At 41.2% G+C, this 23,525-nt stretch overlaps 1 protein-coding gene across 4 annotated transcripts in view; it reads right to left on the bottom strand.

The window, feature by feature from the left end:
* The window catches only part of ogdhb (oxoglutarate dehydrogenase b), a 41,867-nt gene that overhangs the window by 4,801 nt on the left and 13,541 nt on the right, over nucleotides 1-23,525 (bottom strand). For all 4 annotated transcript variants that reach the window (XM_088355578.1, XM_088355580.1, XM_088355577.1 and 1 more), the window contains exons 5-22: nucleotides 21,199-21,314; nucleotides 20,970-21,124; nucleotides 11,815-11,961; nucleotides 10,990-11,080; nucleotides 10,732-10,911; nucleotides 10,543-10,671; nucleotides 8,628-8,807; nucleotides 8,406-8,558; nucleotides 8,236-8,338; nucleotides 6,528-6,656; nucleotides 5,815-5,965; nucleotides 5,616-5,743; nucleotides 4,871-5,049; nucleotides 2,314-2,385; nucleotides 2,114-2,239; nucleotides 1,888-1,960; nucleotides 644-807; nucleotides 418-572 (exon numbers count right to left, since the gene is read on the bottom strand). In XM_088355578.1, the coding sequence (XP_088211704.1) occupies nucleotides 418-572; nucleotides 644-807; nucleotides 1,888-1,960; nucleotides 2,114-2,239; nucleotides 2,314-2,385; nucleotides 4,871-5,049; nucleotides 5,616-5,743; nucleotides 5,815-5,965; nucleotides 6,528-6,656; nucleotides 8,236-8,338; nucleotides 8,406-8,558; nucleotides 8,628-8,807; nucleotides 10,543-10,671; nucleotides 10,732-10,911; nucleotides 10,990-11,080; nucleotides 11,815-11,961; nucleotides 20,970-21,124; nucleotides 21,199-21,314 (2,431 nt within the window). The remainder of the gene's footprint in view (nucleotides 1-417; nucleotides 573-643; nucleotides 808-1,887; nucleotides 1,961-2,113; nucleotides 2,240-2,313; nucleotides 2,386-4,870; nucleotides 5,050-5,615; nucleotides 5,744-5,814; nucleotides 5,966-6,527; nucleotides 6,657-8,235; nucleotides 8,339-8,405; nucleotides 8,559-8,627; nucleotides 8,808-10,542; nucleotides 10,672-10,731; nucleotides 10,912-10,989; nucleotides 11,081-11,814; nucleotides 11,962-20,969; nucleotides 21,125-21,198; nucleotides 21,315-23,525) is intronic.

Below are 23,525 nucleotides of genomic sequence, written 5' to 3'. Positions count from 1 at the left end.
TTTCAGCTTGTTAGCAAGCTTTGTGAGAGCTTGATAATGATCCAGGTGATTGGAATCACTTGTATTGGAGCAAACTCCAAACACATGCAGGACATGCGGCTCTCGAGGACCAGGTTGGCCACCCATAGGGTCAGAGTTTAGGGTTAGAGGGTCAAGGTTAGAGTTAGAGGGTTCAGGATTAGGGGTTAGTGTTAGGGCGTTTTTAATTGTTGTGATGTGATTAAGATGTTTCTCGCCACCAACAAACTTCAAAATAATTTTAGGCCCGAAAAATCATTTTACAAGTGGTAGCTATACAGTATATTAAGAAAATACATTGAGAAACACTGGTCTCAAATACATGGGACTCTATTAGGATTTCCCACCCCTGGGTTTAGGTCAGTTTTGATCAAGTTTAGGTTTGAATCCCCCGCTCACCAAATAGGCCTGGCGTAGCCGACAGTGGTCTGGAGGCGGGGCTTGACGTAGTCGTAGTATCCCTGATTCTTGTGCTCTTCCTGGCACCAGACCACGTCCGCCAGGCTATAGCGCTCGGTCTCGGTTCGCAGGAGGTCATAAGGAAATGGTGAAAGCTACGGTAGACTGTCACATGTTAGAATCTTGTAGCCAGATGATCTGGTGGGTAGGTAGGGTGCGATCGTACCTGCTCCAAACGGACCAACGCCACTGTGGCGTCCATGTTTCGCTTGTTGCGCTCGCGGTGCAGGTCATAGTAAATCTTTCCACTGCAGAATACAATTCGCTTGACACCGGCGGGATGGGTGGATGCCGGACCATCGTCAAGGATCACACGCTGAAAGTGTGTTCCTGTTGGAAGGCTCATTAGTTTTCCCTTACTCTCTGTGTTTCTTCTAACTCAATCACTATCAGCTCAATTACAGTAAAATGGAGTCTTGAATCTTGTGTTTGGCCATCAATAGCTGTGAATGAGTGAACCTGTGCCCCACATTTTTTTATATGAACAGACTCTGCACTTGAATTGTGCCAGGTCACCCAATAAAAAGTGTTCAACAGCAGTGGACATATATATATATATATATATATATATATATATATACATATACATATTTATATAAAACCCTTGCTTCAAAAGCGGCACCTTAAGGCGATACAAAGATCAGAGGAAACAAAGATTGAGGAGAAAAGGTGAGTCCTTTAACCCCAAGTACACCACGCCTACTGTCAAGCACGGTGGTGGTAGTATTAGGTTGTGGGGCTGTTTTGCTGCCAATGGAACTGGTGCTTTACAGAGAGTAAATGGGATAATGAAGAAGGATTACCTTCAAAAGGCTAAATCAGGCTAGAATTAAGGTTATAGACTGACCTTTCCAAAGCCCTGACCAAACCCCATTGAGAACTTGTGGACAATGCTGAAGAAACAGGTTCATGTCAGGAAGCCATCAAATTTAACTGGACAGCACCAATTCTGTTAAGAGGAGTGGTCAAAGATTCAACCAGAAGCGTGCCAGAAGCTTTTGGATGGCTACCAAAAGCGCCTAATTGGAGTAAATTTGGCCGAGGGACATGTGACTAAATATTAGCTCAGCTGTATGAATATTTTTGACCCAGCAGATTTGATCACTTTTTCTGTTAACCCATAATAAAGTCATAAAAGAACCAAACCTCATACATTTTTTGTGACAAAGTACTATCTGTTCCAATCACTCTATCAGAGAAAAATCAGAGTTGAAGAAATAACTGGAAACTCAAGAGATCCATGACATTATGTTCCTCACAAGTGTATGTAAACTTTTGATCACAACTGTATATATGCACACACATATTTTTCTTTCATTGCTCTTTCAGTCAAAAATGTTCCTGCACAAAACAAAAGAACAGCAAACATTGGCAAGGTAGTCTCTCTGAAAACATTGCACTTGTTCTCACCCGAGTGCATTAGGTCAAAACTGGACCGAGCATCCGGGTGCCGCAGCAGTGATTTCGGTGTGAACACGATCAGCTGTCGTGAGAGAAAGACTGTTTAGTTCTAAAGGCATTATGCATATTTTTCAAAATGGTGCTAGTTTAAGGATTATGGTTTATGGGATAATGTCCAGGCTCTTGCACAGAAAGATGGAACTCCAGTTTACGTGTTTAGCATTGATCAATTTACCGGCTTCCTGAAGGGGAGCAGAATCTGTCGGCGCAGAACGTGAAAATAGTTGGCAGGAGTGGAGCAGTTGACAACAATCCAGTTGCAGTCGTATAGCTGCCTCACGTCAAAGTCGCCGTGCTGCTTCTGAACGTTCCAAACAGACGACGGGTTAAGGTTTGGTCGAGGAGACGGGCACAAAAAGGAGATTCAAAACTCACGGGGAAAACATCTGGGTCGTCGTTACACATCTGGAGAAATCTTTCGGGGCGGGCTGACGAGTGCTCGGGACCCTGAGCCGCCATCAAATAACATTGTAAGCAGACAAACTCCATTTGCAACTACAGAACACTTTATCGTTTGAAAAGCATTTTTTCTAAGTAATTAAATGTGAAATAGTTTATCAGCCAAGTATCTAAATAAAATCAGTAAATATTGATTCAACCAATCAATGAGTGCTATTGTGAAAAAACATTTTGGCTAAAGAAATGACCAATCTACTACTTGACACACAATTTTTTGTTTTACTGTTTTGCTATTTTTGGGGTCTGGAAAAAATATTGTTTTGAAATGGTAAATGGTCTGCATTTGCTTTTCAAGTCAATGAAGACTTCCCAAAGCGCTTTACAATGTGCCTTACCCATTCACACACACACTCACACACATAGCGGCCGTGCAGCCATGCATGCAAGGTGCGAAGCTGCTTATTGGGGGCATTAGGGATTCAGTATCTTGCCCAAGGACACTTCGACATACAACAAAAAAAAAAAATTGATCTCTTAATCCCGAGACGAGCGCTCTACCTCCTGAGCTAATGCCGCCCTGAACAACCCTATATTTTGGATGTCATTCAAAATAACCTTTTTGAAGGTTGATTTATTTTTTCTCTCCTCTGTTTTGGGAATGTAACTTTCTGAAAATAAAAATCATTTTAGCAAAGTTTAATAGTTTACAGTAAATTATTTAAATAAATATGTTGAGCCAAGGTGACCACAAGTGAGAAGACAATGTCAGAACCAGAACAAATCGTAGACCCAAACGGGTAACATTCCACTCCAAAGTTTATTGGGATATCGAGGAAACAAACGCCAGCGATCCAGTGCTCGCTGGACAGGGGGAGCAAGCAGCTCACGGGATCGGAGCATGATTGGAATGCGGAAGTGGATTTGCCGGAGCGGGAGCGTGGTCAAAATAGGCAAAACGGGTCGATAGCCGGAACGGAAGATCCGAGCGTGGTCGGTGGTCAAAAACGGGTCAATAGCCGGAGACAAACGGGAAAGCAGGAACAGACGAGTAGGATACGAATGAAGACAGGACCGACGGGAGCCAGAGTCAAAGTGCTTGCATTGCGTATGCAGAGGTTCACTGACGGACTGACAAGGAGTGACTGGCATATTGGGTATAAATAGGAGGGGAATCAATTAGGCAACGAGCAGCAGCTGGCGCCAAACAAGTTGCCACAGGTGAGGGCAATGAGTAATCTTGACAGACAGGATTATTTTTAAAATTATAATTTGACGGTACAGACATTATTTGTAAAAAAAAATTAAAAAGTACAGTACTTTTATTTGTTAAACAAATGCTTGATCCGGGAAGTAAGTTTTTTTTCCTTCTTTTCAATGTAGAATGAAGTATTTAATAAATAAGTAAAGGTTTCTATTGGCGGGTTTTGACTATCACGGAACCTTATTGGCAGCACGGCGGCGCAGTGGTTAGCGCGTGTGCGGCACAGTTCTGAGGTCATGAGATCGAACCTTCTTGTGTGGCGTTTGCATGTTCTCCCCGTGCTTGCGGGTTTCCTCCGGGCACCCCGGTTTCCTCCCACATTCCAAAAACATGCATGTGAGGTTAGTCGGACGGTCCAAATTGTCCCTAGGTGTGAATGAGCGAACGAATTGTCTGTCCCTGTGTGCCCTGCGACTGGCTGGCAACCAGTTCAGGATGTCACCTGCCAACCAGTTCAGGATGTCACCTGCCCACTGCCCGAAGATAGGTGGGATGGGCTCCAGCACCCCCGCGACCCTACTGAGGATAAGCGGTGCAGATAATGGATGGATGGAACCTTATTGGAACGCAACCCCCTGAAAAAGGTGGAATTAATGCACTGCCACTATTCTAAAGAACTGTCCATTTTCATTATTTGTGACTGCTACTTCTGCCTTACAGTGCATCTGCGGTTTCTGTGTCAAACAACAGTGAAATGTTCCAATCTGAATTGAAGGGTCGCTAATACAAGTCTGAAAATCTTTGTATTTATCTGTGTATTGTAGGAGCAAGCTTGGTGTAAACAATCTTTCAAATGAGTGGCGATACAAACTACAGTACATTCTGCAATAGACATACGTGTCAACTTGTCATTTTCCGTGTATTTTACACACTTTTTAAAAAATAATTTAAAATGGTGAATTTTGAGCAGTCGCAAGAAGAAAATTGCGTCTCGAATGGAACCAGTTCCCAAATCGTTGGGTAGCCGGCTCCCAATTCCAAGAGCCGTCTCATAGACACCTTTCGACATGAGTCCGGGTGCTCAAATTTTTGCCAAATCAGCTCTCATTTGCCTTTCCTTTCAGCACATTATTAACTGCTATATTTGCAATTACTATCTAACTATGTGGCAGTCGCTTTTATGAATGATTGGAAAAGATATACATCAATTTTTTAAAAAATAACGGCGTTACATAATGGCATTTATTATAACGGCATTATTCCCAAGACTGGTTGACAGGTATGAATAGAGCATTTTGTTATAAACACAAGCCATGAGCTGTTGTAACGTACCATGCCCTCCATGCCATGGGGGAGCAGCAACACGATGCCATTTTGACGGAACCACTTGGCCTGACCTGAACTGATGAACTGGTCGATGATGCACTGAGCTGTATTGTGGAAGTCTCCAAACTGTGCTTCCCAAAGAACCAGCGCGTAGGGGTTTGCCATGGCAAAGCCTAATTCGAAACCTGGCCTCACACATGTAGAAAGGGAACAAGGATACCACAGGGGTTAAGGTTACAATAATTGAGTTGATAAACCCAGATAGGCAATGAGAGCGCCAATTGCTAACCAATAAACTACCAGCGATATGTATGATGTACGTCAAGTTATACAGTTATACGAGTTTGTCATGATCACACTATTTTTAGTTATGGTACCAGATACAAATGTTAAAGAATGGAGAAAACTGAAAGTGGTCTTTCAAGATATAAATTTACACAAAAAAGGACGACAAAGGAAAAAACTATTTCTTGTATCTATGGATGAATCTGACTATTAAGGACATTAAATAAATACTTTATATATTTTATGTTGGATCATAGTTTACGTTGTCAATAAATTATTTTAATCATGGCCTCTCGTATTCAACACTGTCAATTACAATGCTTAGTTTGGGCTGAGAAAAAAGTGAAACAAACTGTTATAAAAGAAAATGTGGGGTGCGAATTATGCAAAATTAAATACGGGAGTAGTTACAGTGTAAAGATTGGAATTAGGAAGGTTTAGGTGTTCAGCTATGTGTTTTCCTCACCCAGGACTCCGTACTCTGACAACGAGCTATTGCAGACGGTATACGTGGCCTGATCACTGGAGATATGGTTCATGGGGATGCAAATCTTTTTGTCCACATTTTGGTCATGAAGGACGTGATGGCGATGGCTGTGTAGTAAACGCAACGAGTAAGACGCCAACAGCACCAAACATTTTGAGAATTTTGTACTCAGCTTGACCTGAAGGTGCCCCTCTCCACGTCCTGGCCACTGAGACGGACGTGCACGCCTTGCTTGAGCAAAGAGCCGAAGGCCATGTACTCGCCCAGCGACCAGTCGCACACACGCTGCTTTACCATGTCCGCCCGGCCCTTCAGGACGCGACTCAAACCTGAAACACAAGCCCAGTGAAACCGGATGTACAAGCTGATCCACACCATAGTTGACATGTACAAAGCTGGAACATTTCCCAACTCAAACCTGAAATGATTCAAGACACAAACGTATATTGGGAAAAAAAGGGTAATATGTATTGTTCTTATTTTTAGTAAACAAATACACTCTAAATATAGCAGAAACAAGAACAATAATAACTAAGATGAGCAATTTTGTGTGCTGCAGTGAGACATGGTATAATACAGTATTTGAAATAGGTAAACTCTTCTTTCATTTCAAAACCTAATAACGGCAATACTGAAAACGAAAATAATGACGAAATATAGTTGAGTATCAACACCATGTCTTGAAATTAGTCCTCAGCGCAAGCGCTACAGTTTAATTTTGAGACGCACGACGGACCCTGAAAAACGACAAGACTAAAAACAAAAACTCGTAAGAATCAAACCAGAAAGATTACACAATCTTCAACATCAAAAATGTCCCGAAAATGCAACCGGAATCCACTTTGAGATGTAGACAGAAAAAAAAAGGTGCCAAAGGTAAAGAAAAAGCACCTGGATGAATACTGAAGTCTTGCACAGGCACAGAGGTGGCCACCTTCCCAATGTGATCAAGCTCCGCTTCAGAAAGGCCGGTGGACGGGCAGCTCATAGTTTTGGGGCGGCCGTCCTCACCGAAGAAATCTGTCGAGACATGGACAATCTCTTTCCAATAAATGTAATATTGAAATAAAACTAGATCAATAATAACCTGGGTTAAATTTTCTCCAGGCATTTGGCAACATGAAGAAAAACAGCATTAGTTTGATTGTGGTTATTCCGAAAGAGCGGACGGAAAAAACAAAGACAGTAATCATCACAGTCCAGAAGATCATTGGCTGCTCTTTGCCCAGTCTGGAAGACATTGCTGGGTTGCAATGTCACAGCAGAGCCATCAACATTATAAATGACTCTTCCCACCTCTGCCGCCACCTATTTGACCTGTTGCCTGCTGGGAGGTGCTACGTGTCCCTTAAAACAAGGACAAAAAGGCTCGAAGACAGTTTCCCCCCAGGGCCATCTGCCATTTATTTGGGATTTTTTGTTTATGCTAATTGTTATCGTTATTGCACTAATGCTACAATGCATTATTTTTCCATTGCACTCATTATAACTTCGGCCAGTCGCTAAGCTAGTAGTGTAAAACATATGGCCCGTGGGCGGTATCTGGCCCATTGAATTATTTTTTTTTCTTCCCCTGCCCGTTTTACATTTCTGAATATATAAAAACAAGTAAGTGGAATGCTCTAACCTCTAGGATTCGATCAGTAACCTCAGTGGAACTGCTTAAATCTAGGCCTAAATTAGAACACTTATATTCTATAACTTAAGAATGACCTACAGTATGTTTTGTGTTGATGATGTCTGTGTATCGCAAGATCCATTACAGCCTGGTTATCCTGGAAGGTGGATTACCCCATGCAGCACAATTCTGAGGTCATGAGAATCGAACCTTCCTGTGTGGAGTTTACATGTTCTCCCCGTGCTTGCGTGGGTTTCCTCCGGCACTCCGTTTTCTCCCACATGCATGTCAGGTTAATTGGACGGTCTAAATTGTCCCTAGGTGTGAATGAGCGAGTGAGTTTTCTGTCTCTGTGTGCCCTGCGACTGGCTGGCAACCAGTTCAGGGTGACCCCTGCCCACTGCCCGAAGATAGGTGGGATGGGCTCCAGCACCCCCGCGACCCTACCGAGGATAAGCGGTGCAGATAATGGATGGATGCATACATACATACATACATATATATACATATATATACATATATATATATATATATATATATATATATATATATATATATATATATATATATATATATATATATATATATATATATATATATATATATACACATATATATACTGTATATATATATATGTATGGAGAGAGCAGAGCAGATACAACAAAGATATAAATAAAATGGAAGGCCTTGACAAAAGTTAACTTTTATTTGCTTAGCTGCTTCAGTAAGTTTTTTATATTATTTTGATAGTTTCAAATAAATAAGAAAGTTGGTTCCAATGCAAATATTGAGAATGGTTCACTCATTGTCTTATTGCAATGTTTTTTTCATCCAATAACTATACCCCTCTGCATCATGTTAACTTTAGTAATTCTTAAGAACATATTTATTACTCCTATTTTTTAAATTAAACAGGCATTTCACTCAATAATAATAACTACGATTCTTGATTTCATTTATTTTTTTAAATGTTGGTCTTACCAGGCCAAGGTGAGTCTAACCATTGTTTGATGTGCATGGTCTTCTCATCTTTTGAGCGAGTGTAAGCTTTCTCGCACATGTTGTCGTACTTGGCCACTTCCTCCTAAGACACAAAACATGATTATAAAGAGCAACCGAAGAGATCACAGTAAAACAAGAAAGAGGGTCACCTCGTACTCCTGAGCGGTGACCACACCCTCATCCAGGATCTTCTGCGCAAACGTGTGCAGGATGCTCTTCTGATTTTGGATGCGCTTGTACATCAGCGGCTGCGTGAACATGGGCTCGTCCATCTCGTTGTGACCGTTGCGTCTGTAGCAAACCTGAGCGTGCGCTTTGCTTTTGAAATGCAGCTTTTGAAATCTGGATCCAGGAGTGTTCGCTCAACTTACCAGGTCCACCACTACGTCTTTGTGGAAGGTGTTCCTCCACTCGGACGCCACTTTGCAGACATACGCGACGGCTTCAGGGTTGTCGGCGTTGACGTGAAAGATGGGTGCGTTGACCACGCGGGCCACGTCTGTGGGGTACGCCGACGAACGGGCCATCCTGGGATCTGTGGTGAAGCCGATCTGTGCCGCCAACAGAACGGGAGACTAACAAACAGCCAGAAATGGAACATTCCCTAATTTTATGTGACTTCTTCTTTAAATGGAATTCAAAAGTCCCTAAAATATAGTCTCAGTTTAAAGGGACATTGCGTATTATTTGACCATTAGATGTCGCTGTATGGTAGAGTACACAAAAAAGTGTTATAAAGCAGTGGTTGGTAACCACTGGGCCACAGACCGGTACCTGGCTATTTGTCTTTTCGTAACAGGCCGCACAGAAAAAAGGCCTTAGTTTTCACTTATACCGAATTTATCCGTGCATACACTTATTCTTTTACAGCCAAAAATGAAACCAGAGTTTGCATTACACGCACAGCATCATAATTAAGCAGTGATTGATCAGTCGACAAATATTTATCCATCCACTATCTGCACCTCTTATCCTCAGTAAGGTCGCGGGGGTGATGGAGCCCATCCCAGCCATCTTCGGGCAGTGGGCAGGGGACACCCTGAACCGGTTGCCAGACTGTCGCAGGGCACACAGGGACAGATAATACGCTCGCTCATTCACACCAAGGGACAATTTTGACTGGCCAATTAACCTGACATGCATGTTTTTGGAATGTGGGAGGAAACCGGAATGCCCGGAGGAAACCTACGCAAACACGAGGAGAACATGCAAACTCCGCACAGGAAGGTTGGTAGCTAGATTTGAACCCATGACCTCAGAACTGTGCCGCACACGCGCTAACCACCACATCACCGTGCTGCCTCAGTCGACAAATATTGCTGGATTAATTTGTTTGGAACTGGTGGTGAGAGAACACAGCTCTAGCCACAAGCTCTCGAGAATTACGGTTCAATTACCTATTGGGGCATCATGGGAAAGAGTTAATTCAAAGTTATGTTGTTCAGCGTGGTACTGTGAGTAAAAATAGTGTGAGAATGAGATCAAATCCAATGCCCTTTCCTATTGCATCTACACCCAAAGTGTTCTAGTGTTTGCAAAATGAGTCTGAGCTTATGTTATGAAAAATAAATGCAAATTTATAGTCCTAGGAGTAAAATGCATGTTTATGTTTTGGCATATTATTTGAATCAACACTGATTTTCTAATTAAGTTTCTTTTAACCATTAGCAGGGATTAAATCAAACAGTCAATTTAAGCATCATGCTTCAGGTTATCAATAGTCTTTTTCGTTTCTCACAACAATCTTAATTGAGAAGTACATTTGTACTTCCAGTGTTAAGCAAATCCAGTAATTTGTTGGTGGTCAAAATCCTTTACACTCATTCTGCATTCATACTGCAAAAACAAAAACAAACAAAAAGTAGGATATCCAACTAATACGTCTTTGTTCTTTTGGTTTTGTCTTAATTCCCAAGAGAATAGCATTAGGGGGAAAATATTAATAAAAATATTTGAAAACAAGAAAAAAGGGGAAAATATTTGCTGATAGAGCAACACTCGTTTACTTCGATTGACTATTATTTTTCGTATTCTACTAAGTCTTTAGTAAACATTCCGTTTTATCTTGTGTTAGTTTCAGTTTCTGGCCCGCCAAAGTCAGGCTAGCTTTTCTTGCTTTTATCATTGGTAGCCTAATGATCACAACGTTACAAATAGTTACTGTGAAATGAACTGAAGACCCTTTCTGTAAAAAAAATCGAGACAGATGGTTCTGACATCCCTGAGCTATACAAAGTCTCCCTGAGTCAATGTGAAATGTGGGCGGCGAGGTGTGACTCTGGACACCTGGTTGTTGACCACCACGTGCACGGTGCCATGCGTGGTGTAGGACGGTAGGTCTGACAAGTGGAAGGTCTCATAGACGACACCCTGTCCGGCAAACGCAGCATCACCATGGATAAGGATGGACATCGCCTAAGGAACCGTCGAGAGAATATAAACACGGCTAAGCAGATGGCGTGATGCCCATCCTACCTTCTTGCCCTCTGTGTCCCCGCCGTAGAACTGCTCGGCTTTGGTCTTGCCCTGGACCACAGGATCTACTGCCTCCAGGTGGGATGGGTTTGCCATAAGCGACAGCGTGACCAACTTGCCGCTGAGGCGGTTTACCCTCCTGTGGAACATCCCTAAGTGGTACTTGACGTCGCCAGAACCCTGGGAGCAAAGTCAGACACTGCAATGAGTTTGGAGAGAGCACTTTTGCAGTGTGAAGAAAATGCTTGGGTACTAAACCTCGTCCGCTGACTCTAGTTTGGGATCAAACTGGCAGAAAATCTGGTCCAGCTCCTTGCGAATGACATTGGCAAGAACATTGAGTCTCCCTCTGAACAGATAGAGAAGCGTCAAACAAGTTGCAAGGATTTATAGAGATTACCACTAGACACCAGTCGACACAGCTCACCGCCAGTATCACCTTGTCCAGTTAAGCACATGTTTTGCACCATCGGACACCTTTTAATGACACTTGCACTACCCTTTACTGTAATATTTTGAAGGGGAGACAGAGACAAATCTCCTTGTATAAGTTTATCGTCAAAAGCTCTTTAGAGAGTGTAAGTGTTGCGAGTCCAGCTAAAAGGGTAAAAAAAAAGATAAAAATAAACTCAGACGAAAAAAAACCAATGCTGTGTACCTTTATTGAAAGATAAACTAACTTTAATTTTAAATACAAACTTAGTAATTGTGTATCATCAACAGTCTCTCCATCTCCATCACTCCACCCCCACATAACCCCCTCAGTCCTCCCACACCACACGCACACCTCTGCTACAGTGACATTGTAACTGCTCATACTAAACTTACATTTAATTTCGTTTAAGTCATCTAATTTCTGTTAATACTGTATATTCATGTTTGATTACTATTTGAATGTGTTTTCACTGATTAGGAAGATGTGTTTTATAGCTTTTTAGAGTTATATTGGCTGATTTTAGGAGATCAGGAGCAGACAAATTAATTTTTAGTTATTTCACATCGGGACAAATCTCATCATTACACGAGAAATTCGAGCAACGAGCACAATCCTGGAAGGCGAAATTTTAGAACTTTTTTTAGGACCTGTGTGGCATTCCCATGATGACACTTTCCACGCCCCTAGCACTGGAATCGTCGATAATGGTCTTGAGAGCTGGGATGAGCGACTCGCAGCCTTCCAAACCGAAACGCTTCTCAGAGGACCACTTCCTTTGGAGAAACTCCTCAAACCTGCCGAGCATGGATGCAAGTGAATTACAAAACCAATCACAAATAAAAACGAGGTCACTGTTACCTGTCTGATAAATAGGTATGATTGCAACATGTTGTATTCATTTCTGTGGTAAAATATGGTAGATGGATGTCATTTTAAGGATCAGGTCTTTATGAAAGTATCAGTTAGAAAGATATTAAATATATAATCATTTACCATCTGGTAATATTTTACTCATTTTATTAGAAAACTATGTTGTTTTACTAATAACTAAAATGGACAAAAATGTCTGCCCTTAGTGTGAAATATACATATACAGGGAGTGCAGAATTATTAGGCAAGTTGTATTTTTGAGGATTAATTTTATTATTGAACAACAACCATGTTCTTAATGAACCCAAAAGTCTCATTAATATCAAAGCTGAATATTTTGGAAGTTGGAGTGGGGCTTTTTTAGTTTTAGCTATTTTAGGAGGATATCTGTGTGTGCAGGTGACTATTACTGTGCATAATTATTAGGCAACTTAACAAAAAACAAATGTATACCCATTTCAATTATTTATTTTCATCAGGGAAACCAATATAACAGCTCAACATTCACAAATATACATTTCTGACATTCAAAAACAAAACAAAAACAAATCAGTGACCAATATAGCCACCTTTCTTTGCAAGGACACTCAAAAGCCTGCCATCCATGGATTCTGTCAGTGCTTTGATCTGTTCACGCTCAACATGTTGTGGAAAATAGACTCGCATTTGTAGAATAGAGTTGCACACATTTAGAAATGTAGAAAAACCTGCTTACGTTGCTTACAGTAGTGAGGGAATGTTGACATCATTCGAGAAGATCCTTGAAAAGATAGTCGAGTTTTCCAAAAAGGGCATCAGACCTGCAAGGCCTTTCTTCAAGGACTCTGAGCAAACTGAGGCAACATGTCCTAATAAGGGTACGAACAACATGTCCGTGTTGATTACTGAGGACTAGGGCCGCCTTTTGGGCTGAAGCTATAAAAGCATTGTTATGTCTGGAGTTCTCTGAGTTCTTTTGGGATGAGGAAATAAAAGGCTCCCCCTCATGGCTGGTTCCCGATGTACTTAATTCAATCACGAAAGAAGACTTAAAAGATTATCGAACCTACATTTTCTCCTACATTAAATGGCGCCCCAACGTGGTTTTTGGCTCAAATTGACTTCTTGTCGTGAATGCTGCCCCGACGAGCGGTTGAGGTAAGGACAAGGTTTCTCTTTCCTTATTTCGGTTTGCTTGTCGGGGTAAGTGAAGTGCATTGGGGCCTGTGACGTGAGGGCTAAGTTATGAAAATGCGTGCACGTGGGTAATCCGTCTGTAGTCCGGCAACAAGTTGGACGGATTGTATGAGTTGATATGAGATTTATGTCCGGAGACAATCTTGTGCTCAGGGACTGTTGTGATGTTTTTTGGTCGGGCTCCGGGGAGTCTAGATGAAGTAACAGTGAACTAAGTGTCGGTGTTTGTGCATTTGGTGACGGTTCGGTTCTCCGTGGTGATGTTGAAGGAGATCGGTCTAGAAGGCGATGATGAGGAGTCATCGGTTGCTGATATTTTCGGTGACAGAGAGTAGACGATCTGTTAATGGTCATACGGGGGTGTGTGTTTTTTTTTTATGTGAAGAGTTATACCGGCAGAGGTTAATGAGCAGATGTTCAGATGTTGTATTATTGAGATGACTTATAGACAGCGTCGGAGGAGCTGTGTGTGTACTAACGTGTTTTCGTTATGAGCGATATCTCGCTCGGGGATTTCTTGTGACGTTCTAAACGCTCCGTGGCGATGTTAAAGAAGATCAGTCTAGAAGGCAATGATAACACGTCATCAGTTGCTGATATTTTCGGTGACGGAAAGTAGACGATCTATTAATGGTCCTACGGGGATGTGTTTTTTATGTGGAGAGTTATACCGGCAAAGGTTAATGAGCAGATGTTCAGATGTTGTGATGTTGAGATGACTTCGCGTATAAACAGCGTCTGAGGAGCTGTGTGTGTACTGACGTTTTTTTTTCGTTCTGAGCGATATCTCGCTCGGGAATTTTCTTGTGATAATCTGCCGCTCCGTGGCGATGTTAAGGGAGATCAGTCTAGCAGGCGATGGTAACACGTCATCGGTTGCTGATGTTTTCAGTGACGGAAAGTAGACGATCTATTAATGGTCCTACGGAGATGTGTTTTTTTATGTGAAGAGTTATACCAGCAGAGGTTAATGAGCAGATGTTTAGATGTTGTATTATTGAGATGACTTCGCGGATAGACAGCGTTGGAGGAGCTGTGTATGAGAATTGGTGACGTAATTTCGCTCTGAGCGTTATCTCGCTCGGGAATGTTGGCTGTTGGTGTGTGCGTGAGTTGTTTGGTGTGCGTCTTTGCCTTTTGCGGTCTTGTGTGTATCTTTCGCGCGTCTGAATGCGTGTTAGGGATGGGAGTGTGTTTGAGACAGTTGTAATCGAACTTTGTGTGTGGGGGTGTGTGCCAGCTGGCGATAATTGTGCGTGTGTCTCTCTGTATGTGGATGTGTGTTCTGTTCGGTTCGGTTTCTCCTCCGCCAGACCCCGCCCGCCTGAGTGAGTGTGTGCGGATGATTTCTTAACTGTGTAAGGGCTGGGACGACGCTGTGCGGAGGAGAACCATTGTTTCTTTTTGTCTGTTTTGTTTTTCGTTTTGTTTGGCGTTGGGAGGGGAGTTAAGGACGTCTGGATGAAAGATGGAGTGACTGCTTATTCTCGCGGGCGAGGACACAGTGGTAGTAGAGAGTGGTTTAACGGCATGAGGGGTTTTGGGAAGCAGTGAAACCGGGATGAGAAAATATTGCGCGATTGGTGTGTGAGATAAGTGTAAGATACTTACGTTACTGGGGAATACATTGGGATGAATGATTCGTCCAGCGCTTCGTCTGCGTGTGGCCTTTTGATTTGTGAGATCTTGTTCCATTAAACGTGATATGTATAGTTTGGGTAAATTAAGAAAACGATTTGTCAAGCATTTTCAAAAGACAATAAGGAGCAGATTACTCGATCTTGAGGAAGACCATGAAAAATTTAAGAATTTAATTGCTAAGGTGATGTCTTCATGGTCATTTAACCTGGACTAAACATCCGAGTTTGTAAACATGACCGATTTAACAGGATTCTGAAGTCAAACGGACTGTTGAAAAGGGCTGAAGATGGACAGAAAAACAAGCAAAGAACAAACAAAGACGTTCACTCATCCGTTGTCTGCGCCGCTTGTCTACAGCAGGGTCGTGGGGACACTGGAGCACATCCAGGCTTTCCTCAAACAGTGAGCAGGGGGCAATCTGAACTGATTGCAGCCAGTTTCGAGGAGAAAGAGGAGGAAAACTGGGCACGACCAAGGTCAGTGTTGCACTGATAAGGCTCATGGACACATTCCTGCAGCAGATTGCGCTGGAACGTCACAATGGACTGAGCCAGACGTCCAAGGCCGAGGCGGTGATAACGAACAACACGAGTCTGCATTGAATCACGTTAGGATCTTGTTGATTGACGTGGTGTTTACAAATCTGAGGAATATTGATACGTTTGGATTGTAAATTATTTTATTTTTAACACAGGAATACTGCTAAAATTGTATTTTGAATCTGCTTTCCAGGAAAACGGTGATGCAGGAGCATCAGGAGGATTATTAAGGAGAATAGGTAACAGGGGAATACCTTTGTAAAATAGCTGGAGAAATAAGGTTACAGGTCTCCGTATTTACAGGCCACGGTAGACGAAGTGCTCAACCAGTATATGAAATCTGTGCAGAGAACAATATCAGGAGCAGTTCCATCAAAAGATCTAGGTGCGGAAACAGTAATAAAGTTTTTGATCAGAGAAGTTATTCCGCGATTTGGTATACCGTCTGAAATAAGCTCAGATGGTCGTAATAAGCATTAGTTCAAAAGGTCGTGGAAAGAGTAAATGGAATATTAAAATCAAAGATAAACAAGATCTGTGTGAGTACTAGGCTCAACTGAAGGGATGCGCTACAGTTAGCGCTGATGAGTTATCGCATGCAAACTCATTGGATCACGCATTTAACACCGCATGAAATGTTAACAGGCAGACCAGTGCCGCATCTGGGAGGTCCCTACCGCTTGAGCAACTACAAACTGAACTGAGAGACTGTATGAGACAATTGACGGCTGTCATCTACCGACTGGTTAAGAGACGAGGGTCCAAGGTCGAACAACCATTGGGGAAGAAGGTGGTCCCAGGGGATCTCGTCTACATCAAAGTTTCGACGAGAGTGGAACCAACCGAGGCGTAAGGGACCGTACACCGTCGTGAGGGCAACACCGACCGCAGTCCAGGTCGAGGGCAGCTCAACCTGGTACCATCTGGACCACTGTACCAAGGCTGCGTGCAGCAGCAACCACAGCCTCCCAGACACTGTTCAGAGAGGTGTACTGTTTTCCCTCCTTGTAAATCTCCCATTTGATGAGGGACCACAGGTTCTCTATGGGGTTCAGATCAGGTGAACAAGGAGGCCATGTCATTAGTTTTTCTTCTTTTAGACCCTTTCTTGCCAGCCACGCTGTGGAGTACTTGGATGCGTGTGATGGAGCGTTGTCCTGCATAAAAATCATGTTTTTCTTGAAGGATGCGGACTTCTTCCTGTACCACTGCTTGAAGAAGGTGTCTTCCAGAAACTGGCAGTAGGACTGGGAGTTGAGCTTGAGTCCATCCTCAACCCGAAAAGGCCCCACAAGCTCATCTTTGATGATACCAGCCCATACCAGTACCCCACCTCCACCTTGCTGGCGTCTGAGGCGGACTGGAGCTCTCTGCCCTTTACCGATCCAGCCACGGGCCCATCCATCTGGCCCATCAAGACTCACTCTCATTTCATCAGTCCATAAAACCTTAGAAAAATCCGTCTTGAGATTTTTCTTGGCCCAGTCTTGACGTTTCAGCTTGTGTGTCTTGTTCAGTGGTGGTCGTTTTTCAGCCTTTCTTACCTTGGCCATGTCTCTGAGTATTGCACACCTTGTGCTTTTGGGCACTCCAGTGATGTTGCAGCTCTGAAATATGGCAAAACTGGTGGCAAGTGGCATCTTGGCAGCTGTACGCTTGACTTTTCTCAGTTCATGGGCAGTTATTTTGCGCCTTGGTTTTTCTACACGCTTCTTGCGACCCTGTTGACTATTTTGAATGTAACGCTTGATTGTTCGATGATCACGCTTCAGAAGCTTGGCAATTTTAAGAGTGCTGCATCCCTCTGCAAGATATCTCACTATTTTTGACTTTTCAGAGCCTGTCAAGTCCCTCTTCTGACCCATTTTGCCATAGGAAAGGAAGTTGCCTAATAATTATGCACACCTGATATAGGGTGTTGATGTCATTAGACCACACCCCTTCTCATTACAGAGATGCACATCACCTGATATGCTTAATTGGTAGTAGGCTTTCGAGCCTATACAGCTTGGAGTAAGACAACATGCATAAAGAGGATGATGTGGTCAAAATACTAATTTGCCTAATAATTCTGCACTCCCTGTATACATATCATATATATATATATACATATATACATATTATATACATATATACATATTATATATATACATATATACATAATATATATATACATATATACATATTATATATATACATATATACATATATACTGGACTGTCTCAGAAAATTAGAATATTGTGATAAAGTTCTTTATTTTCTGTAATGCAATTAAAAAAACAAAAATGTCATACATTCTGGATTCATTACACATCAACTGAACTATTTCAAGCCTTTTATTATTTTAATATTGCTGAATTTGGCTTACAGCTTAAGAAAACTCAAAAATCCTATCTCAAAATATTAGAATATCATGAAAAAGTATACAAGTAGGCTATTCAACTAATCACCTGAATCACCTGATTAACTCTAAACACCTTGCGAGGGTTTCCTGAGCCTTAAAAACACTCAGCTTGGTTCAGTAAACTAAATCACAAGTATGGGGAAGACTGCTGATCCGACTGCTGTCCAGAGGACCATCATTGATACCCTCCATCAGGAGGGTAAGACACAAAAAGAAATTTCTCAAAGAGCAGGCTGTTCACAGAGTGCAGTTTCAAAGCATATCCACAAAAAGTCTGTTGGAAGGGAAAAATGTGGCCGGAAACGCTGCACAACCAAGAGAGATGACCGCAGCCTTAACAAAATTGTGAAGAAGAGCCGCTTCCAGAATTTGGGGGAGCTTCAAAGACAGTGGGCTGAAGCTGGAGTCCAGGTAACAAAAGCCACAGTTCACAGACGTGTCCGGGAAATGGGCTACAATAGCCGTATTCCCATGGTCAAGCCACTTCTGAATTCAAGACAACGGAAGAAGCGTCTGACTTGGGCTATGGAGAAGAAGCACTGGACAGTTGCAGAGTGGTCCAAAGTCCTCTTTTCAGACGAAAGCAAGTTTTGCATTTCATTTGGAAGTCAAGGCGCCAGAGTCTGGAGAAAGGCTGGAGAGGAGCAAAATCCAAGTTGCTTGAAATCCAGTGTGAAGTTCCCACAGTCAGCAATGGTTTGGGGAGCCATGTCAGCTGCTGGTGTTGGTCCACTGTGTTTCATCAAGTCCAGAGTAAATGCAACTGTGTACCAAGAGATATTAGAGCACTACATGCTTCCATCTGCTGAAAAGCTCTATGGAGATGAGGATTTCATTTTCCAGCATGATCTGGCACCTGCCCACAGTGCCAAAACCACCAGTAACTGGTGCACTGACCATGGCATCACTGTCCTTGATTGGCCTGCTAATTCCCCTGACCTGAACCCCATCGAGAATTTGTGGGGTATAGTTAAGAAGAAGATGAAAGACACCAGACCTACAAATGCAAATGAGCTGAAGGCCGCTATCGAAGCATCCTGGGCATCAATAACACCTCAGCAATGCCACAGGCTGATTGCCTCCATGCCACGCCGGATTGATGCAGTAATCCGTGCAAAAGGATTCCCAACCAAGTACTGAGTGCATCAATGGACATTTTCAAATGTTTGATTTAGTTTTGCTGTTATAAAATTATTTTTTTACTTGGTCTGAGGAAGTATTCTAATATTTTGAGATAGGATTTTTGAGTTTTTTTCAGCTGTAAGCCAAAATCAGCAATATTCAAATAATAAAAGGCTTGAAATAGTTCAGTTGATGTGTAATGAATCCAGAATGTATAACATTTTTGTTTTTTTAATTGCATTACAGAAAATAAAGAACTTTATCACAATATTCTAATTTTCTGAGACAGTCCAGTATATATATATATATACATATATATATATATGTACATACATATATACATATATATACATATATATATATATACATATATACATACATATATACATATATATACATATATATATATATATATATATATATATATATATATATATATATATACATACATATATACATATATATACATATATATATATATATATATATATGTATGTGTGTGTGTGTGTGTGTGTGTGTGTTTATGTGTATTCATTTGTGTATAACTCGCAATCCTGTTTAAGGTGAACCTCGAGTTTTTGATTAGTACAAAATTTGGATTTGCGTTAATTCATATCCATTCTCTAACATTCGTCTAACGTAAGTGAAAATAGTGTGACAATGAGGTAAAATCTTGCCTTATCATAAGTCATTTATATGGTCTAGTGGCTATCGGGACTCTCACTGCCACAACCCGGGTTTAATTCCTATTGCTCCAATTTTTTTGCTATTGATGTCAGCGATATTTTTCAACTGATTAATCATTGCACTATTACGGAAATATGCTAAAAGCTCGTGAACATACATGCAAACTTTCAGGTCTTTTTGTTATGTAAAAATGTGTTTTATATTTATTTACCATCTGGTAATATTTTACTCATTTTATTAGAAAACTATGTTGTTTTACTAATAACTAAAATGGACAAAAGTGTCTGCCCTTAGTGTGAAATATATATATATATATATATATATATATATATATATATATATATATATATATATATATATATATATATATATATATATATATATATATATATATATATAGATAGATATAGATATTTATACATATATTTATGCAAAAATTTCGCTTTGACACAATCAAAAGAAGTATGCGAACAAAAGCCATGGCTTACTGGAAAGATATCCTATGGTTTGATGAAACAAAGATTAATTTTTTTGGCTCAGATGGTGTGAAGCATGTGTGGCAGCAACGAGGTGATGAGTACAAACATGTTTGCGCCTTGCCTAAAGTCAAGCATATTGCTGGGAATGTCATGGTTTGGGGCTGCATCAGTGCAACTGAAATTGGGGAGTTGTATTTCATTAAGGGAAACATGACCTCAAACATGTGCTGTGAAATACCAGAGCAAGGAATAATCCCCTCTCTCCAGAAATTGGGTCGCAGGGCAATGTTCCAGCCTGACAATTACCCCAAATACATCTGTAAGATTCCCAAGGCTTTTCTAAAGGGGCTAAAGGTAAAGGGGATGGACTGGCCAAGCATGTCTCTGGATCTAAATCCAATAGAACATCTTTGGGGCATCCTCAAGCGGAAAGTGGAGAAGCACAAAATCTTGAATATCCCCCATCTCAGTCAAGTTGTCAGTGGAGGAGCATTCCAGATGCAATTTGTGAGGCTCTCTTGAAATCCATAGCCAGAAGGATTAAAATGGTTCTTCAAAATCATTGTGGCCACACAAAATATTGAACTTCAGGAACTTTTACTTAGGAGGTTATTTATTTTTGTTACCAGGGGTTTAGCTTCTGCTGGCTACATTGTGAGTTTTTGGAGGGGGAAAACTAAATTGATAATGCTATACAGAGACTACCTTTTATTATGTCAAAGCGATGTTTCTTCAGTGTTGTTCAATTAAATCTCTGCAGAAATGTGACAGACTGATTATCAGTAGAACATATTATTTATACAGCATAATGCATCATGCATTACATAGGCTTTATAGTACAATCATACTGTTGAAACATTTACATGTAGTTTCCGCTAACGCACCTGGTGGATTGGATCATCCGGGTTAGCATGGTGCGCTTCTCTTCAGTGCTGAACTGCAGGATTCCTGGGGTCTCGAACATCTGTCGGATCCACTGGCGCTGCTGCACGTCGTTTATGAACATGTACTCCACACCAATGTGCTGACAGTACGCTTCCTGCACACAAAAAAGGTTTGAAGGTAAACCCTGACATTACATTGCAGAGAGAGCCTCACAACTGGTGCTATCACCTCCAGGCGTCGAATGATCTCCCTGAGGGTCAAGGCATCCTGGTTGCCACCAATGAAAGTAGTCTTAGGAAGGCGAAAGATCTTGTCCAAGTCGGACTGATTAAGGCCATAAGAATCTGTGGTAATAAGGAAGGGTAAAAAAGACGGCATCCATTTTCAGGTGGCAAAAAGCTCTGAAGGACAGCTAGTATGCACTCTTTCCCTTCTGAAGTGGTCATTATTGCTATCCACGAAGGTGCCTTTACTTATCTCATTGTTTTCTGAGCGAGGTCCAGACATTCAAAGGTAATTTTAGAAAATTATAATTTATAAGTGTTTTTATAAGGGAAGGGAATTTCTCGTACTAGATGTTTTGGTATCCAATGTAAATATAAAAGACTTCTCAAGATGCGAGTATCATATAATGTTTACAGCCATACCTCCCTGAGAACACACAATATCAGGAAGCTAGGCAGGGTGGGGCCTGATTAGCACTGAGATGGGCTGTAAATAGGTCATTTGGCCCATACTCTGCTGCGACATTCATTCTATGAATGAAGGTTATGCATCATTGTTGAATTTAAGGATGTAGACCAACAGGGCTCTCCTTCTCTCACTTATGAAGCAGTCATAAATCGGTTTCTCAACTCCACTACTGTTCCTTATTGCATGGCTTCCAAATTGGATTTTCTCTCGATGGTCAGAAACCACCGCAAATCGGTACTGGGCCACACAGAAATAAATGAAAGTTGCTTTATTTTACTCCATATCTCGCGCATTTTTTTTCTTTTACCCATAAAAGAACTCAACAATTGGGTGCGCATTATACACAAGGTTTTACGGTAGTATACTATCGTATTTGAGCAAAGATTGATTAGCTGAAAAATATTGCTGACCACATTTATACAACATTGGATGCAACAGGAATCGAACTCCAATCAAAACGGTGAAAGTGCTGAATCTTACTGCTGGACCACTTGGGATGTAAATGATGTAGGAAAAGGCATTAGATTTGATCTTACCCTCACGCTATTTTTACTAATGGTACCATGTTGTTGAAAACTTGGCTCAATGATTAAAATAATGTATTGACAACGCAAACTATGAAACCCTGAGAAATTTAAATCATAGCCAAAACAAATTTTGTTTTTAATCTTATTATCATTTTAGATAAATTTTACTTTTATAAGTGCAAATTCATGTGCAGAAAAAAAATATTTGATCACATTTCAATGTGAAATAAAATACATTTTGTCCATCAAGCTTTCCCCCAACCAAAAGGCCATTAAAACTACTGTAATATTTGTAAACAGTTTTGTATTTTTATGTAACTTGCGTTTTCTCCCCTGAAATCTTTATTTATTTTTCTCTGTATTTGTTTCATTGTACGCTTGGTTATGTTACAAAATGTCGCCATCCAATTTTTGTATGGAAGTGTGTGTGCTTTTGTTTAATAAAGCATTGGTTGGTTGTTTTGGTTGGCTCCCTTAACCACTAGGGTTGTAGGGGCATCATATCCTGTGGTGTGTCTTTGGCAAGTACAGCCTGGTGGCGCCCGTCCTCTCAAGGCCAACATATGTTCCCACCCGATCTCGATACCAAAATCAAATTTACAATGTCTTAGTTAATGTCCTTCAAAGTCCAATTGATCATCAGATACACCAAAGAGTTGTTTCCCTAGTTGTGCTTTTTTACATTTATTTAAATTTGTCAGGATGACTATCTGTTGTCCTCAATCTATTCTATAATATATGTCTTTGGTACCGTGGATAAAAAGGTGTGAGGAGATAAACTCCAAAGCCTTTTCCTATGTCATTTACATCACTAGTGGTATAGTGATCACACAGCAGATTTAGACTTATTGCTATTATAACAATTGTTATTTTTATCATTACTAATGTTATTATTGGATCAGGCCTCGAAAATATTGTCAGAGAATGGACCCGTCTGTGGTGCAGAAAAGGTTGCTGACCACTGATCTACACCACCTGAGATTCTAACATTTTGACGGCAAGTGCTCTAAAGTCAAGCCTCACTATTAAAAACCATAAGTAGAAGCAATGTTCTGTTCTCTTTCTTGTACAACGCCCACTTGGTTTTATCACAAAGTTGTGCGTTCACCTCAGATAAGAAATTTGCACCGCTAGCTGGAGAGGAGGATGAAGAGCAGAGAGGGGGAGTACAATAGGGCAGTGTCAAGTTGTGTTATTCAAGAAAACGCAGTACTTTGACCCTCACTCATCCCAACCCGACATCACAGAAACAATTTGATTACATTCCGTCCAAGGAGACGCAGATAAGCGACCTTTGAACCTGATGCTGACGAGGCAACATAGGTTACACCAGTT

This window comes from Urocampus carinirostris, chromosome 16 (genome assembly GCF_059441175.1).
Source record: "Urocampus carinirostris isolate Australia breed hairy pipefish chromosome 16, RoL_Ucar_1.0, whole genome shotgun sequence".
NCBI lineage: Eukaryota > Metazoa > Chordata > Actinopteri > Syngnathiformes > Syngnathidae > Urocampus > Urocampus carinirostris.
The sequence above is the reverse complement of the archived record's forward strand: the minus strand, read 5'-3'. Positions and strand labels throughout refer to the sequence as shown.